At 35.6% G+C, this 18,274-nt stretch overlaps 1 protein-coding gene and 1 long non-coding RNA gene across 3 annotated transcripts; one reads left to right on the top strand and one right to left on the bottom strand.

Annotated features, from left to right (window-relative positions):
* The first annotated feature begins 8,128 nt into the window (after positions 1-8,128).
* On the top strand, positions 8,129-12,175 carry LOC114304133 (uncharacterized). 2 transcript variants are annotated; one of them, XR_003643969.2, is made up of 4 exons: positions 8,129-8,368; positions 8,539-8,746; positions 10,658-10,847; positions 11,740-12,175. It is a non-coding gene; the product is annotated as an uncharacterized LOC114304133 (long non-coding RNA). The 2 variants fall into 2 exon arrangements; XR_003643966.2 differs by lacking the exon at positions 10,658-10,847 and having other exon boundaries at positions 8,151-8,368.
* A 2,500-nt stretch (positions 12,176-14,675) lies between these two features.
* On the bottom strand, positions 14,676-17,408 carry LOC114304122 (SGNH hydrolase-type esterase superfamily protein). The gene is made up of 6 exons (XM_028249292.2): positions 16,977-17,408; positions 16,746-16,873; positions 16,449-16,575; positions 16,131-16,243; positions 15,256-15,505; positions 14,676-15,056 (listed from the first exon to the last, which is right to left on the bottom strand). The coding sequence occupies exons 1-6, from the start codon at positions 17,215-17,217 to the stop codon at positions 14,845-14,847; spliced, it is 1,071 nt and encodes a 356-aa protein (XP_028105093.1). The 5' UTR covers positions 17,218-17,408; the 3' UTR covers positions 14,676-14,844.
* Between the last annotated feature and the right edge of the window lie 866 nt (positions 17,409-18,274).

The following is an 18,274-nucleotide window of genomic DNA, read 5'->3' as shown; positions in this document are numbered from 1 at the left end:
TCTGACAGGGATTCGAAGTTTACATCGAGATTTTGGCAAAGCTTACAGACTGCATTGGGTACTGAATTGAAACTGAGTAGTGCTTATCATCCTCAGACAGATGGCTAGTCAGAAAGGACCATCCAGACTCTGGAGGATTTACTGAGAATGTGTGTCCTTGATTTTCAGGGAAACTGGGAAAGCCATTTGCCCTTAGCCGAATTCGCCTACAACAACAGTTATCATTCAAGTATTGGTATGGCGCCTTTCGAGGCATTGTATGGAAGAAAATGTAGGTCTCCGGTTTGCTGGGCAGAAGTTGGAGATGGGCCTTTGCTTGGGCCCGAGATTGTATATAAAACGACTGAGAAAGTGAAACTGATACAACAGAGACTGAAAACCGCATAGAGCAGACAGAAAAGTTATGCTGATGTCAGAAGACGAGATAGAGAATATGAAGTAGGTGATCACGTTTTTGTGAAAGTGACACCGATGAAAGGCCAGACTCGTTTTGGAGTCAAAGGCAAGTTAGCGCCAAGATATGTCAGACCGTATGAGATTATTGAGAAAATCAATCCGATGGCGTATCAAGTTGCGCTTCCTCTTGAAATAGAGCATATGCACGTCTTTCACATTTCTATGTTGAGGGATTACCTCCGGGATCCTTTCCATGTGATAGAGCCTACTCGTGTAGTGCTGAGTGATGACTACACTTACGAGGAACGACCTATTCAGATTGTAAATAGACGGATCAAGAAGTTGAGAAACAAAGAGATCCCATTAGTGAAAGTCGATTGGCAAAACCATGGTGGCGTGTATGCCACTTGGGAAAGGGAAGATGACATGGCTAAGAGATATCCTGAACTGTTTCCACTGAATCCTGTTTTCTTCCAAAACGAAGGTAACTCAAGTTTAGAGGACTAAACTCTTTTTAAGGAGGGGAGACTGTAACAACGCTCACCACTGTCTACCGATAAACTACCGATTACTGCTAAACTTAGACTGATTATGAAAAGTAATTGAACTGATTGAAATACTGAACTGACTGACTGAAATCTGAAACTGATTGATTGACTGTATCTGTTTAAATGCATTATCTGTTCATGTTTTATGTTTAAATTACCAAATTGAAGGCCTTATCGGCAGCCGAACCGAAGATCGATTTGTGTTTTATGATCGTTAGAATTTATGTGATTTTATGGCATATTTATCTGAAATTTGATTTAGTGTGATTAAACTAGATTAAGTAAAGCTAATTAAAGAGTTAGGCTTATCTACAACTTTGCCATTGTGAGTGGGCCACTTCATGAACTATATTTGAGCCTTATTATACACTTAGGCAAACATTTCATCAGCTCATTTCCCTTGCCTTAGCCGACCAAGAGAGAGAGAGGGAGAGGAATTGAATTTCTTCTTGTGTTTTGCTTGGAGACTTGAAGAAATTGTAGGAGATTTGCCTAATTGAACTTCTACACTTGTAATTGAAGACCTAGGTAAGGAATTCAACCTCTTAATTGTGTCTTTAAGTTGATTCTTGCATGATTAATGGGTCTTTAGTGATCTAAGGCTTGAATTGGTTCAATAGTGTTGAATTAGAGCTCAATTGTTGCATGCATGCCTATATTATTGAATTTTGAGTTGATTCCATGGAAAATTGTCGCATGCATGCTCATATTTATGTTAAGTCCATGAATTCATCTTGTCTTTGAAGATATTAGCTCAATAGAGCATGTATTTGAGGCTTGTAAGTTGTTTAACTTCATGCATGTTGCATGTTCATCTTGTTCATGAAAATTGGTTTGAAACTGGGTTTAATTCCCTCACATTTGGGCCTTGATTTTACAAATTGAGCTTTGAATCATGTTAAACTATGAGTTTTGAAGTGTTTTCCAGGAAATGGGCCCAAAGGAATTGAATTTAATGCTTTGAAAGTTGGATTTGAGCTTGAGGTTCAAATTTGGGAATTCCAGATTTTGAACTCACGCTCGAGCGGGGTAACTGGCGCTCGAGCGTGAAATTCGTGCTCTCAATATTTTGCACTGTTTTGATGTCCGCTCGAGCGGGGTAATTGACGCTCGAGCGGGACCTTGTGTCTTACGCTCGAGCGGATGTCGAGCGCCCAATCGAGCGTGATTTTCACCTATCCAGTACTTTTGACTGTTTTGCAGTACGCTCGAGCGTCTAAGTCTGTGCTCGGGCGGAAACCTTTGTCTGCATTTCCGCTCGAGCGGAGTAATCGACGTTCGAGCTGGAACCCTGTTTTCTGAAAATGCTTTTAAAGTGCACCTTTGCATCCTCATTTCATCTTAGGCATTCTTAGGCCTAGTTTAAGGCATCTTAATGAGGATATAGATGTAGAACCACACCGAGTCAAGATAGGGATTAAGTTATTATCTTTCCCAACTGTGTAGCTTAGTGTGTGTTCAATTTGTAAACTATGTAGGGTTGGCGACTGGGGACGCGCTCTAGCCTAACTGTAGCCCAGAACTCTGTGAGTAACAACTGTGTAAAGATATGTTCAAAAATGATTATCTTCTGAACAATTGAACTGTACTGTTTCTGAATTGATACTGTTAATAGAATGAATGTATGTCCTCTATTCTGAACTGTATTATGGCATCCTTAGCAACTATTGTTACTGATTGTTACTGTTACAGAGATCTCTGTCGGTTCCCTCGTTAGAACCACTACTGTTTACTGATTGATGGCCATCATTGACTGTTCGGTCTTTCAAGACCTACTGTTTACTGTACTGTTACGCTAATGGATGTACCACATATGACTGTACTGACTGAACGACTGAAATACTGATTTAATGAACTGTTTTCATTACTGTAAGGACATTCATTCTAAACTTCTTTACGCATTATGTTATTCACTGGACTTTAGCTCACTGCTCATATATATATGTAGGTGTACAGGCACCAGACCGCGGCTAGAAGCGTCGGGGTAAGCTCCAGTTTTGTCGAGCCAACCACTGTGCCTCACTGCGAGGTTTCGAGCCTGTCAAGCTATGGCTTAGGGGTGCTTTAATTTCTCCCGTCTGCCTCTGTAACTGTTTTGTTAACTGTATAGACTGTTACTGTACTGTTTAATAGGGATTAGGTCCCCAATCTAAATGATTATAAATGTTGTACATACTGTTCGGCACTATGTGTATATATATGTATGCATGAAAAGTCTTTTTGGCATACAGACTGTCACAGCTCATTGGACATTGTTTATTTACTGTATTGGCTTCTGCCAGGCCCTTGTACTCTGTTCTACTGTATTACTATTAAGCAGGCCTTCGGTAATCTCAGATTACTGGCCGGTTACGGTGCTAAACCCATAGGGGCGGGTTTGGGTCGTGACACTCACGCACTAAACACATTGAAATAAGGCACCACTTTCTACGAGATTATGTACTTAAATGTGACATTGAACTCAAATTTGTGCCTACAAGCCAACAACTAGTCGATATCTTTACCAAGCCTCTCAATGAAAAACAATTGTACCTTATACGAACTGAGCTTGGCATGTTAAATATTCCTATATGATGGTTCCTACATATTATTATACTTCCTTGTGAAATTTGTTGTGATTTGCAATTTTTTTTTTTTTTGCTCTTCGGGACCCCTAAGGGTCAACCCCCTACTCCATAGGGTCGACACTCTATGAATCAGCCCTGTGTTTTTCATTACCAAGGGTCGATAGCCGTCTTCCTTGGTGTCGACACCACTCAGTTTTTGGTTCACTGCCTTTTCAGGGTCAGCAGCTCTCTTCGAAGGTGTCGACACCTAATGTTTTTAAGGGCATTACTTTTTAGTGTCGATCCCCAGTTCCTAAAGGTCGACACATGTTCGTTGCCTAAGGGCTTGCCGCGCGATCCTTTCATATTCGAAGGGTCGACCCCTCTCTTTTCGAGGGTCAACACCCTCATAAAAATATATATATATATATATATACTCCTCGACCCTTCCTATCTCTCTTGCGACACCATTAAATCCGTAGCTCTAACCCTCTTTTCCTATTCCGGCGATCCACATTCCGATCATCTTCCCTCCTCCTAGCGACCGCTCCTTTTTCTCGTCATGGAGTCTTAAGATCCTCCTTTCGTTCAAACAAGAAAATGTCTTCGTTTCTCCACCTCCTCAGCCACTGCTGCTACCTCTTCCTCTGTCCAACGCTTTAAGAACAATAAAGCTCGATCCTTCTTCAACAAGGATTTCAATCGACGAAAGGTAATTTCTGGCAAAACCATTGATCTTGTATTCTTTGACAAGCATTCCATTCCTATAAAAACTTGGTTTGACAACCAAAAATGGTCATCCTTGTTAAAACTTGACTGTGTCATTTACCCCACACTAATCAAGGAATTTTTTGCTAATCTCTCTTGTGATACCCAATCTGCTCCTCATGCCCTCGATTGTTTTGTCAAGGGTGTGTGCTTTACTTTAAATCCCACTATCATAAACTCCATTTTAAAAACTTCCAATGACGGAGAAAGGGTCACACTCACTGTTGCTACTCTTCACTTACCCAATTACTCTCATCTTATCGGTCTTCGATTCCTCACAAATAACCTCGAGTTACATGATCATGTCACCATCTCTGGGACAGACCTTTCCCTCGAACTAAGACTACTCCATCACATCATCACACATAACATCACTCCCCGTTCTAACCGTTTCGATGCTATCACTTACGGTCATACGTTTCTCATTTGGGCCCTAGCCACTAGTTACCTCATTGATTTTGGCTTTTTGGTAACTCACTATATTATTTAGGCTCACAAACAAACTAATCAGGCCCTTTCCTTTGGAATGATTTTCACAAAACTCTTCAAGCATTTCAACATGGACCTCAAGGGGGAAGAAAAAGTCCCTTGAGATCTTTCTTGGTATGGGGCTAAAACTCTGCGTAATATAGGATACTCTCTTATCAACCGAATCTAGACCAAAACCAAGAAACCTAGTCTCTCTTCCCCTGGTTTCTCTACCCCTGGTTCCTCCCTTCCCAGTTTCTCTAATCGTCACTTCTCCTCTCCTGATCTCTCTTCTCTACCATCTTCTTCTGATCTCTCCTCTCTATCTCTTAAAATCGACCATCTTGATTCCTTGGTTCAGGGTCCCCTCTTTGATGGGATTGCTTCAATCAACTCTAGGCTCAATAATCTAAACCTAGGGTCCACCTCACTCCCTGCCTCTAACATCTCATCCTCTTCTCACACTATCCCTGCCTCCTCATCCTCTGCCATAGAAGAAAAGATCGATGAATTGAGCGCCTTGGTTCTACAACTTGTCACTCAACAGACTGCCATGCAGAAAGACATTGACCGCATGAAGCTGCAACAAGAACAAGTCATTACCGGTGCTAACGAAAGTGTTAAAAGTATGGTAATAGCTGTCTACGGGATCAAAGCCTCCAACGAAGAATTTTGGAAAATTTTTCAGCAGCGCTAGAACGACGATTTGGGTGAGCAAATCCGCAAATTCATGCTGTGGTTTGCCCAAGGGTGGCACGAAGCTGCCCCACATTGGCCTCGCCCTCCTCCTCCCTTTCGCTGAAGCTGAGCACCTTTTTTTTATTGATGACAAAGGGGGAGAAGAATATCTCAAATGTTATATCTCAAATGGTTAAAAAAAATTTGTGTCAATATTTTTGGTGCCATTCATAATATATTGTTAAAGTTTTTTACCTTTCTTCATCCTTTTTGTTGTTGGTTGGTTATATATATATGTTGCACAGTTTGTATCTCTCTCAAGGATAGCAATTAGATGAAATAAATGGTTGTACATGTCTTGTTTACAAACTTCTTTTGGTAACACCAGTTGGAAAGATTATGTTTGGTGTTGTTTTGGATATTCTACAAAGCTATATGAATCTTGTTAACATGAAACATGTCGATAAGTAAGTAATAATTTATTATGTCTTTTATACACACGCTCGTGGAAGCTTATGGAACTTGTTTTTTTTTTTAAAGAGCTTGTGATTTCATTCAATGCTTATGATTTCATTCAATGCTTATGATTTCATTCAATAAACATAAACAAAAATTAATTTTACAATTGAATGGTTCAGTGCACACTGACAGGGGGAGCTTGTTCTATATCAAGTTATCTTATTACCTATATATATACATTTCTCACTGTCTTTGCTTTGGTCATGAAGCCCTATTTATAGGGGGAGTTTTTGATTCTTTTCAAAACGTTCATTCTCAAAAACTCATTTCATACCTTCCTTTTGAAACATATAGTTTGAAAACTTTAAATATTTGTCATCATCAAAAAATGGGAGATTCTTAACCCCAAGGTTACTCAAACTTGAGTTTCTATTGATTTTGATTAGTGACGAATATTTTATTCTTCTGATTATTTGAAGTTTTCAAATTAATATATATGCTTCATGATTCTAATTGTTTTGGGACTCTAGAATATTATGTTTCAATAACTTTTGGGATATCAAAAATATAAGCATTAGCTCTTGGTTGCAAAACTCTATCTTTGTCTAACACAGGTCTAAGGGTCGACACCAGAAGAGAAAAGGTTGACACTAGAATAATCCTCAAGAGTGTTAAGTGTTCCAGAACAAAGGGTCGACACCAGAAAAGCAGGGGTCGACACCAGGGAGAAGCTGGAAAAATAACTAAGTGTTCCAGATGCAAGGGTTGATACCAACAGCAACAAGGGTTACTTTCTTGTTTAACACAAAGTTTTCAAATCAAATTTCAAAGTTCATCATTATCAAATGAATTGATATACCAATGCAATGATTAATAATACAATGCAATATTTTTTTCACTTTCAATACTTCTACACAATATTCCCATTGTGATCAAAATTCTCATTTCTCAAGATGAATATAAATACTTTTATTTCAATTCATTCATGGGACAACATAATTCTCATAGTTAGAGTAATCTCAACCATTTAGTCACTTCAAGACTATATCAACATTTTGTACAATAATTTCCAAAACTTCAACAATTCTCATATTCCATAAAAATCATCATTTATATGTAAACAAATAAATCATTTTTCAAAAATCATTTATTTTAGCACCCAAAATAAATATAACAACATCTTCAAAGATTGTCAACATCTTTCTTAAAAATTCCCAATTTCTAGGTTTTCTCACCAAAACCACTCATATTCATTTATTGAAAGAAAATCACCAAAAACATCTCTCTTCAATTTTCATAGTTCAAAACCCTCAATTTCTATCTTAAAAGGAACAAGAAAGTAAATCCACTTTTAAAAAAAATCTCTCATCTTCTTGAATCAACAATTAATTTTCAAAACAAATCAAAGGATGATTTCGAAAATCATCTAGATCTTGCAAAAACATATATATAACTCAAAGGAAATCCCTACTTATTAAATATTATCATTTTCATCCTACTATGTCAAAAGTTATCGTATAATCTTAATAATACACTTTTAACCATAACGGATATAACCTTTTAACCAAAACTAATTTAATCCACTAAATTAGTAAATTTATTTTATTCAAAAAATTTCAAATTAATAATACCAAACCTAATTTCAGATGCCTCATCCCTCAAATATAACTATATTTCCACATAACCAATTTTCATGCCAAGCTATTTAAAGAGGTAATATTTTACCAACACTACAACAAAAGTGAGTTTTTGCAGCTCCACATTAACGATATACAGTAAATGCAAGCCGTGGTTTCTCACTTTTACGACTTGCTTTTTTTGCATGTCGTAAATAATTTTTCAACCACGACGTGTCTATTGTGTAGGCCGTGAATGCTAATAATGATGATTTTTTTACGGCTTGCAATATTAGCCGTAAATAATAAAACTTTTTACGACGTGCATATGGCATGCCGTTAATACATTAACTATACACGACATGAGTACACCTACCGTTAAAAATATTGAACATTTTATGGCGCACAAAAAGTCAGCTATTAAAAATATTACACTTTTTACGGCGCACAAAAAGTCAGCCGTTAGAAAGTATACTTTCCACGACGCACATATGCTAACCGTTAAAAATGTTTTACTTTTCACGACACGCAATTTCTGTCATGAATAGTATGACCAAAATAAAAATGGGCGCCAAAATAAAAATTTGATCGCCAAACACCAAAAAAAATAAATAAATAAATAAAATAAAATCCTAACTCTTTAACCCCCAAATTAGAAACCCTAACCTCCTACTCATCATCATCAACAGATCTTCTCCACACTCGATCCAAATCAGAAACTCTTCACTTTCTCTCTCTCTTTCCCCTCAGCCTCCAACACCACTGCGACTGCAACTGCCGCGTTGTCCGCCATCATCTACCGCTCTATCTCTCTCTCTCTCTTCTTAGCCTGTTGCTGCAGGACATCGACGACGATCTTCCCGCCCTGCTGCTTGCTATACACCAGATGGTAAAGTATACATGTCATAAATTCTCTCTCTCTCTCTCTCTCTCTCTCTCTCTCACATTGATTTTTCCCTAAATCCAATAATTAGGGTTTCCAGAATTCTCTTTCCCCTCTCTCTCTCTCTCTCTCTCTCTCTCTACATTCACATAACATATATATATATATATATACAGATTATTCGTTAGTGTTGAAAGGTATGAGCTTTGAAGATATTGAAGCGGGTTGTCCGTTGAATTCAAGGCAAGACCCTTTCAATAGCAATCAGGACCCGACTCAAGCCGTTGCTTCGGGGATTTTTCAAAACACCACTGTCTCCACGTTTCAGAGGCTCGTCAATACCTTTGGAACCCTTAAGGACACCCCACAGCTCCGTGAGAAATTGTGAGTGCCATCTCTATACTTTCATGATCTTCGATTTTGAATTTTTTGAATTGTGATTTTATCTTGGTGAAATGTTTTTTTTTTTTGGAGGGGGGGGTGCGATTAAGCAATTGGGTCAAGTTGGTTTTGTTACAGATATGGATTAAGAGTTTTGAATAAGGATTTATGGTTGTTTTGGGAATTGACTCTCTTAGTAGTTTTTGGGTATTCACGAAAAGAAGCTTTTTTTTTTTTTTTTTGGCTAAAATTGCAACTTCCCAAAATAGCTTTAATAAATAATGAGTTTGACTTAGTGGGTTGTAGAGAAATTTTGGTTATGATGATTAGAAGACTGAACCGGAAGGGGACGATGATAAGCAAATTGGATTGAGTAGTAAAAAAAATTGATCTCAATAAGTAATCCGGTTTGGACAAGTTATGGTATTGATGCAACAATAGATCCTCGCCATTCGAGCTCAATTCTTGTATGGAATATGCCTAGTATATTGAATTTAGCTTATGTCAATATACTGTGTGTTAGGTTTTTATTCTTGGCAATCCCGTTTGACAAAACTCCTTTCAGTTGTACTTATTTTTGCACTTTTTATTTCAGTAAGGCTATGAGTTTTTAGATGCGAATCCAACCCGAATTGTGCCTTGCAGAGAAGTTTGTGATGTTAATGCTTTCAAGATTGCCACTTCGTTGATTATGACGGGGATCGAGCTACCCGGTCAGCTCGCGGGAGTCGAGGGGGCAGCGCCCCTTGGCGGGTTCAGGGCAGCGCCACGACGAGGTCGAGGGGCAGCGCCCCCAAAGCAAAATGCAAAATTGCATTCAAAGTTGCTTGTCCGCCCTTGCTCGCTCAAGCGAAGGAGTTCTCGCTCGAGCGAAGGTTGCGTCCGTATAAAACCTGAAAGAGATGATTTCACGCTCGAGTGCAGGTTGTTTGGCTCGAGCGAAGCCACTTATGGAAAACATGCATTTTTGGTTCCTCGCTCGAGCGAGAGAGTCATCGCTCAAGTGAGCTTCGCAGTCCCAGATTTCTATAAGTCCGGGTTTCTATCAGATTTTAGGATTACTCCTCCAGATCTTCTTTTTGGATATTAAGGTTTATCTCTGGAGATATTTTTCTAGTTTTCTTTGATGTTTTGATTGAGTATTCAACTCATGGTTTTAGAAGTTTGCATCAAAGGATTATTTGTTTAATTCTATACAAAAAAGAGAGTTGTTCTTTGGTGGATTTTGAAGAATACGAGCCTGAAGCTTTGGTAGATTCTGGAGTGGCTCATCGTCAAGACAATTCTGAGGTGAAGACGGGGTTGGAAGAGACACATAGGGGTTGGTTCAATTCGGGTGTGGATTCGCTAGGTAATTGAGAGTATACCTGTGTAATTCCTTTATATCTTCTTAGTGGATTGTTTTGTGGCTGTTGCCCGTGGTTTTTTTATCATAACTGGAGGTGTCCAATTGTGGTTTTTCCACGTAAAATCGTTGTGTCGATTTGTCTTGATTGTTTGATTGGGATTGTTGTTTACTGCTTAAAATTGATACATAATCACAAATCAACATCTAGGGGATTTCAAGAATTTTCACTGTGAAGATTTAAATTTATGCAAAATGATTTCCAAGGTCCCCTTACAAGCTAAAACATAAGAAGGAATCCCATCTAAAGCTCCAAATTGGCAATAAGGAGATGATGTGAGAGTTATATATTCTTTGTTTTGATACTCTACCCATTCCTATCTTTGACTAACTTATCATGCCCAAGTGGACGATCAGGAATGCAGAGTAGTACTTCTCTAACTAGTTTCTTTGATTTGAACTGTATTTGTAAATTTTGTATCAAATTTGCGTTGTATTTATATTGATTTGTTATTACTCGTATGTTAAGAGAAAATAGTTGATGAGACATAGAAAATGTAATTTGACAGATGCTAATTGTTCCCATAATTTGAGGATGTTTGGTGGTCAAAGAGGTTGTAGAAAAGCTATTTTACATATAAATAATAATAAATTTTGATGGTCTGTTGATCAACAACAAGAGATGGCCAAACAAAGGTTGTAAGAGAAGGGGACAATGGTGTAGCATATTCATGGAATATGGAGTAGCAGTGGGATAAGGTATTTCCTTCATTTTATTATCTTTTCAGTCCTTTGTCTCATGGTTAATTTTTGTACACCTTCTCCACCAATTGTTTAAATATTTTTGTACATTGTTGTATTATTTTTTTTAATATTTGGGCTTTGAAATAATCTTTTGCTGCTCTATAAAGGTCATATGCAGTGTTTTGGTGGGACATTTTTTACACCCGGTTTAGATGAAAATGACCAGATTGTGATGTGATCAATGAGGTGTTAATATATTGTAATGGATGGGTATTAAGGCTGAAGTCATTGTTTTTAAACTTGCCTGATTTATTATTGTTTTTTTTAATCTCCTTATGCAGTATTTCTGATCTTTTTTTCCGTCTTGGGTTTGTGGTATTATACTTATTTGACCATGTAATTAGCAGGAAAATTTGAGCCTGCTGATGCATTATGTGCAATATAATGAGTGGCTTCTAGTATTGCCATTGGTCCTTCTCCATTGAATGGCTAATTTTTGATCCATCGCCTTTGATTTGTGTGTGTAATGAGGATGATGTGCCTTGTTTGGCAATATTAGTAACAAGTTGTTCATGCCCAGGGTTGTAAAATGAATCAACCTAGCTTTCATTTGGCTTGGTGTAGACGAGGATCATATCGTTGATGATTGTAGTGGTATAACATGCTAGGTGCTGGAGGAGTTCTAGGAAACGAACTAGTGAGGGGTGATAACAATGATTAAGAAATTTGGATAGGAATTGAAAGAAAAATAGTTCATTTGAAATGAAATGGAATATTTTAAATTAAATGTCAACTTAATCATTTTGTGAAGAATGAGTTGATTATTCTGTATGAACCAATGCTTGTATTACCTTTGTTGTTACATTGTCCGACTTAGGTTCCTTATCATAAATGTTATATATTGCAGAATAAGGCTCAACAGCTTCACAAGCCTTCTACAGAAGAAGGGCCAACGTCTATCAAAGATGATGCAATTGTTCATGTGTTTGGTCCAAAACGGCATGGTAGGGTAAGAGGGCTTGGATTTGTGCTTGAAGATGCTATTGGAAGCACTATTGCTTGGTCAACCCATTTCATTAGTTTTGACTTTGAATAGAACTAACATCTATAGATAGTTTTTGAGGACTTTGATAAATAGATTTCTATAATTTTTGAATAGTTTTGGGTATTGTCTACAAACTTATATATGTACAGTTTGGATGGTTTATAACTTTTTGGATAATTTAGAACTTAAGGATAGTCCTTTTGGATGTTTGGAATGTATATATTGACAATTTTTGAATGTTTATAATTTATAGATATAGTTTATTTTTCATGGTTGAAATAATATTTTGGCGGTTGATTAATATTTTCTGAAGCTTATTTGTAATATTAGATCGTACAAAATAGGTCAAATATAGAATCTGCTGAATTAACAACAACAAAAAAAATGCACATTCTACGGCAAGCAAATTAGGTCATTATATGAAATACTCCACAGCATTTCACATACGCCGTGATATGTTCTACTTATCTACGGCAGGCTAAGTAAGTCGTTGTATTATATATTTTACGGTGCGCAATCAGCGTTGTTGTTTGTCTTACCAATTAACGGCGTACAAAAGTAGTCGTAGAAAGAGTAACAACAACGCATAAAATCTGACATTAAATAGTTTTTAACGGCGTACTATAGCATGTCGTAGAAGAAGTAACGACGACGCACAAAATCTGTCGTTAAATAGTTTTTAACGGCGTACGAAGTATGTCGTTGAAAGTGAATTGACTTTCCATGGCTGGTTATAATATGACGTGCGCCTGCACGTCGTAAAACGGTTTTTACGGCGTGTATTGCGCGCCGTAAAAACCCTTTTTTGTTGTAGTGCAAATTCTCTACCAATAACAATTACATAATTTTTTCTAAAATTACTTAACCAACATGATATTTACATCAAAATTTATGAAATATACCCAATAGTAACATTTTCAAGGTTATGAGTTTGAAAGTCCATATTTCACATTTTTTTTCTCCATAAAAATGAACACAACTTAATCATCAACATATCATCTTTTATAAAATATCATGAATATAACACTTTTAGAGTTTTTAATCCCAAAACAACTCTATAATTCCTACTTAAACATTTACTCTATATTTCTCAATATTAATTTATTTTTCTTCTCAAAAATAAATTCCAAATCAAAGATTAAAAAAAAATCAACTTTATATTTCTCAAAATAAATCATCTAATCATAATATGATGTAGAGACAATCCATACAACTATTAAATTTTATTTTCGAATTTCTTTGCAAAATTATCAATACAAAATGATTTTTCCAAATCAATCTTAAAATGCCTACATTCTTAACATTTCAACATAATTTTTCTTCCAAAAATTATCAAACAAAAATCTGAAAATATATATGCAATACCTCTTATAATGATATATTTTCTCAAAATAACCCTAACATAACTTTAATGTAAAAATATGAAGAGAGTCCCTACCTCAAATAATGAAGAAAAGTAGATCTGGAAGACAAATTTTATCCAATTATGAATTCGAGACTACCATTGTGAAGATCACGACGAGCTCTCCAACTTTTATGTACAACACTTTAACAAAATCTCTCTCTAAGGACTCTCATTTGAAATTCAAATGCAAAGCCAACAATAGTGACAGAGACAGAGAGACAGAGCTCTCTGCTCAAAAATAAATAAATAAATAAAGGAAAAGAAAGTGGAAATGAAAGGAAAAGAAATGAAGAGGTTGATGGGGGAAAAGGGAAGGGAGGAGGTGGGGGACAATCCCACATGGCTGGCCACACAATCCAATATCAAAAATTAATATATAATACATTATAAAATATCTAAAAATTTTATAATATAAATTATAAAATAATATAATTTTTCTCATCACAAAATATAATATTTTGTTCACTATTAAAAATATACCCAATTTCATTCTTTATAAAATATATAATTTTTCACCATATAGTACACACTATAAAATCAATTATCAAATATTTATTATAATCCTATATAATAAATAATAACAACTCTTAAGGTGGTTACTACCAATCACCTAATTAAAAATGACCAAACAGTTAAACATAAGTCATTAAACAAAATTAAATTAAATCTAAATCATGGGTCTCACCCATAAGTCAAACATGCTCCAATTATATACCAAAATAGTCCCAACAAATTTATCTCAATTCCTGGTCCGAACAGCCAAAACTCAATTTCAAATTCTGCTATAAATTAAACTGAACACCAATCAGTCCGTAAATTTTCATAAAATAAATATTCATCATTTAATTCTGAAATTTTTATCCAATGTGCTAGACTCATATGAGAACAACATATAAAAATTTCATAATTTTTTGAGATCGGGAACTATTTTTAAAAAATACAAAACCGAACTATTTTCGCACAGAATTTACACAGCAATTAAATTCGAAAATTTGCTCAATTAAATTATGCACTGGCTATTTTTAAAAAAAAAAAAAAATTGGGTCATTACAATTTCTAGCACCCAAAAAAAAAAAAACTGAAGTCTATTCTAAACTGTGAAAAACTTGTTTTTGGTTTGGTTTTGTTATATTTTTTATTTTTTGAACTCCTCTCTCAAATTGAAACAGGAAATGACAATATGAATGTGTGAAAACTTATAGTTGGCATATTCAACACATACACAAATGGCATATAAGTTTGGGCTTGTTCGAATGTAAAATTATAAGGTAAATTTCCCCATAATGATATGTCAATGGGTTTTTTTTTTTTTTCTCCTTAAAACTGAAAATGATCTTGAATGGTGTTTTGTTTTAAAGTTAAGGTTTTATATAAAAACCTTGTATAATCACTCTTTCAAAATTATCTATTGATATAAGTTCGAAATAATCTGGTTGTTACAAGTGAGACAAACTATGCCTAGTATAGAGTTAATACAAATGGTATTATTCTTGTAGGAACCCTTGCATTTAGGATAGAGTTAATACTTAATAATAACTATGCCTTTTTTATGATGAAACTGGTCAATGAGAGGGCACCCCTGAAGGTGAAGTGGCATTGGAAAATAGGCTGGAGAAGAACTTCTCTGCAAGAATTGCATTGGCAGCATCGGATGGATGGAATGCATCCCAAAACACATACTCCGTCCGATTGCTGCATACCTTTGAGTTAGGCAAGCATAGCCCTCCAATACTTGTGTCTACATGGCAACAAGAGGTGTTGGACACCTTAAATCCTGCTCCCAAAAAAAGAAAAAAAAATTAAATAAAAAATTTAAATCTATGAACAAACAAAAAATTTACTTGCCCAGAAGAATTTTACAGAAATAATCATAGAAGAGAGACAAAGGGACCCTTGCCTCTCGTACGTGACTGCTTTTGTGAAATAGAATAGCTCTGAAAAGTATATACTTTGTGATAGACAAGTTCATTTACCATAGGAGTTGGGGTTGGTAATCAAATCCAGTACTGATTGGTAAGTATCTGCAAATGTAATTTGTGCAGAAGGAAGGTGCTTATTTAGTGAGGCTGTTAGGTTTTGTACTTTGGAGTTGAATTGTAGAATCCATTCATTTACTTGCTTTAAGCACTGCCCTCTCCTTGATTTCACCCTTTGTGAAGGAATGCAGCCTAAGGGGCCGAGCCCATGGAACACCATCTTTCTTGCACCCAGTTGGTGGAGTCTCTGATATGACAACAAATCACACATACAATGTTAAAATCATAAGATTTTAACAACAATTCTTTAATACCCAATTATTCTATTGTCATGAGGTTATTTATTATTTGAAGAAAAAAGAAAGAAAGAAAAACATTGTAAAGAATGACAGAAAGTAATCATTACACAAATGCCTAGATGGTTCAGTGGTATCTGGTTAGCACTATTACTACCTTAGTTGGGGTTTTGAGTATGATTTTTCTTATGGGTGGATGACTTCTTGTTATATGCTTCTGGTTATGTTGAGGTTGTTAGCACAGTTTTCCTTTAGGGTGGATAACTTTTTGATATTTGTTTCTGGTTACAATGAGATTTTGAATACAACTTTAATTACATAGATGTTCAATTTGACGTAATTTTCATATATATATATATATATATATTGTAAATTATCACTTATGGTGTGTTTGGTTGGAGGATTTGGAGAGGGATTTGGAAAGGGAAAGGAAAAAGGTGTGTGAAACTATGTGAAATTTAGGCATGTTTTATTCATATTTCACCTACCTTTTCCATTTCTCTTTCCAAATCTCTCCTCAAATCCCTCAACCAAACACAACATTAGTGATTGACAAAATATAATAATAATAATCACCGCAAATTGTTGCTCCAAGGTTAGAATTAAGAGTCCCACAAACTCGTCATGGGTATATTGCTGACCGTCTGGTAGAAAGGGTTGCAAGAAATTGTTGACATAGTCATTGCTACCTGCGAAAAAAACAAGTACATTAGAGACCTTAGGAAAGAGAAGATCCAAATAATACTGGCATTTTAGGTGTACTTGTTTTTGTTTTTCTTTATTATTTATTTTTTTTTTGGAGAGGAAAATTCTTTTTGCTTGGCTTAAAAGAAGCAATAAAAGTATTTTTGAAAGAGAAACTTCATTTATTTCAGTCAGGGATTAAAAAGGTACCAATTCCAATGAAGTACATGGCTTCATTACAGAGCTTTTCTGCCTTCTCTTCTCCAATTTTTGCCTTGATTGCTTGCTTTGTCTTTTCAAAATTTTTTATTTGATCATCGAAGGATAACCTCTGAATCTAAAATGCAGAATTGACACACACAAAAAACAAAAAAGGTTGAAAAATAGTAGTCATTGTAAGTGACTTCATCTATTGATTTTTTCCTTCTAAGAAAAAAAATAGAAGAAATGGATATTTTGTATTGATTTTTTCCGTCTAAAAAAAAAATTAGAAGAAATGGAGATTACAAAATAAAGCCCAGTGTCATTGAGAATCCCTGCTCCACCGGATGCATAATTAACCCCTTTAAGCAATGCATCGTCATTTGGGGACAAGGAAAGATAAGCTGGTGGTGATGGAATCCCAAGCCTTGCGGCTGCAAAATTTTACAAAACAATTATCACAATTAATTAATTCATGATAATAAAATTGTGCGGTGTAAAATAACCATTAGAGATGAGGATGACAAAGATACAAACATATGATATCACCGATAGTCCTTCCATTAGTGAACCTTCCTGTAGGCCGGCCACCGGGATAGTCAATTCCATAATAGGGAAAGTTGGATTTCGCAAGAGAGTATTGGAGGAAATTGTTGTTGCCTACTTCTGTCAAGGAGTCGCCGAAGATGTAGGTGACTAGTGACGCCGATGAAGCCATAGTGACCATGTTTGTGATGATCAAGGTCACTCCAAGTACTACTAGTCCTAGCATTGCCATATTTACTCTTTAGTTGTTTGAAGGAGTGACAATCAGTGATTAACAATTTATAGCATATTAGGTGTTTTTTTGGGTGGATCATATTAGGTGTTTGTATAGAGACTACATTGCACTTTTAAGTCATGCCCATTTCTCTAAGTTGGCACATAGTAGGTGATTATTTTCAATATCAATGAAGATCTTAGTGGTTTAAGTCTCAAAGAGTCAGACCTTGCTAGCAACTTCAATTTTTGTTTTTAAAGTTTGGTAATCTCTTCCTACAACGGTTGGCCAACTCATCTCATAAGAGTCAGCAAAGTTAGTGTAGTTAGGTTTTTGTCCTTTGGATGGCAATGTCATATGGTTAATGGACTTGGGCTTGCCACTTAGAACTAAATCAACACCATAGGTCCAAACAAATCAGTTTACTAGGGTTCTATTGTTTAACACCAATTAAAATTTGCAACTACTGTTGGTTTTGCTTTGCCATTGGCTTGAACATTTAATCATTGGAAAGAGGTATATATATATATATAAATTTATGACAAAATAAATAATATAAATGTTTTATAAATGGGCGGGATGAACTAAGCTGGGCTAGGCTAGAAATTTTCGTCCCAAAAAAATAAATGGATTTAAAATCTTAACTCAATCTACTTTTATAAACCAAAAAATTTATTATAAACCTTAAAAATATTAATATTATCAATCAAAAAAGTAAAAAATGAAAACGCTAAGAATATTGGGTTGAGTGGTGCACAAAGTTGGTGACCATCCGCGTTTAAATCACGCTTCAGGGAAGACTCCTCTCGCATGCTATATATTTAAGGGTATAAGAAGAATGTAAGAGTGCATAAAATAAGACTCAGATTGCAATGATACTAAAATTAGATAATGCATAGCCACACAGATATATCTTGTTAAAGTTCAATAAGGAAGCAAGTTTTAGTGTTGTGTTCTCTTAGGAATAGTATTAATGTATTCATCAGGGAATATACCCCCTTATACGAGTTTTTTTTTTTTTTTTTCTTTTTTGCGAATATTCCAAGAAATTAAATTATTTATGAAAATTACCAAT

The sequence above is a fragment of the Camellia sinensis genome, chromosome 4 (genome assembly GCF_055761805.1).
Source record: "Camellia sinensis isolate YWXY chromosome 4, ASM5576180v1, whole genome shotgun sequence".
Classification (NCBI taxonomy): Eukaryota; Viridiplantae; Streptophyta; class Magnoliopsida; order Ericales; family Theaceae; genus Camellia; species Camellia sinensis.
The sequence above is the reverse complement of the archived record's forward strand: the minus strand, read 5'-3'. Positions and strand labels throughout refer to the sequence as shown.

Coding starts and splice junctions, on each gene's coding strand:
- LOC114304122 (XM_028249292.2), bottom strand. CDS start 17,217: ATGGCAATGCTAGGACTAGTAGTACTTGGAGTGACCTTGATCATCACA. Junction 16,576..16,745: donor ATGACACTGGGCTTTATTTT/GTAATCTCCATT, acceptor TCTGCATTTTAG/ATTCAGAGGTTATCCTTCGA. Junction 15,506..16,130: donor CCTTGGAGCAACAATTTGCG/GTGATTATTATT, acceptor TTGTCATATCAG/AGACTCCACCAACTGGGTGC.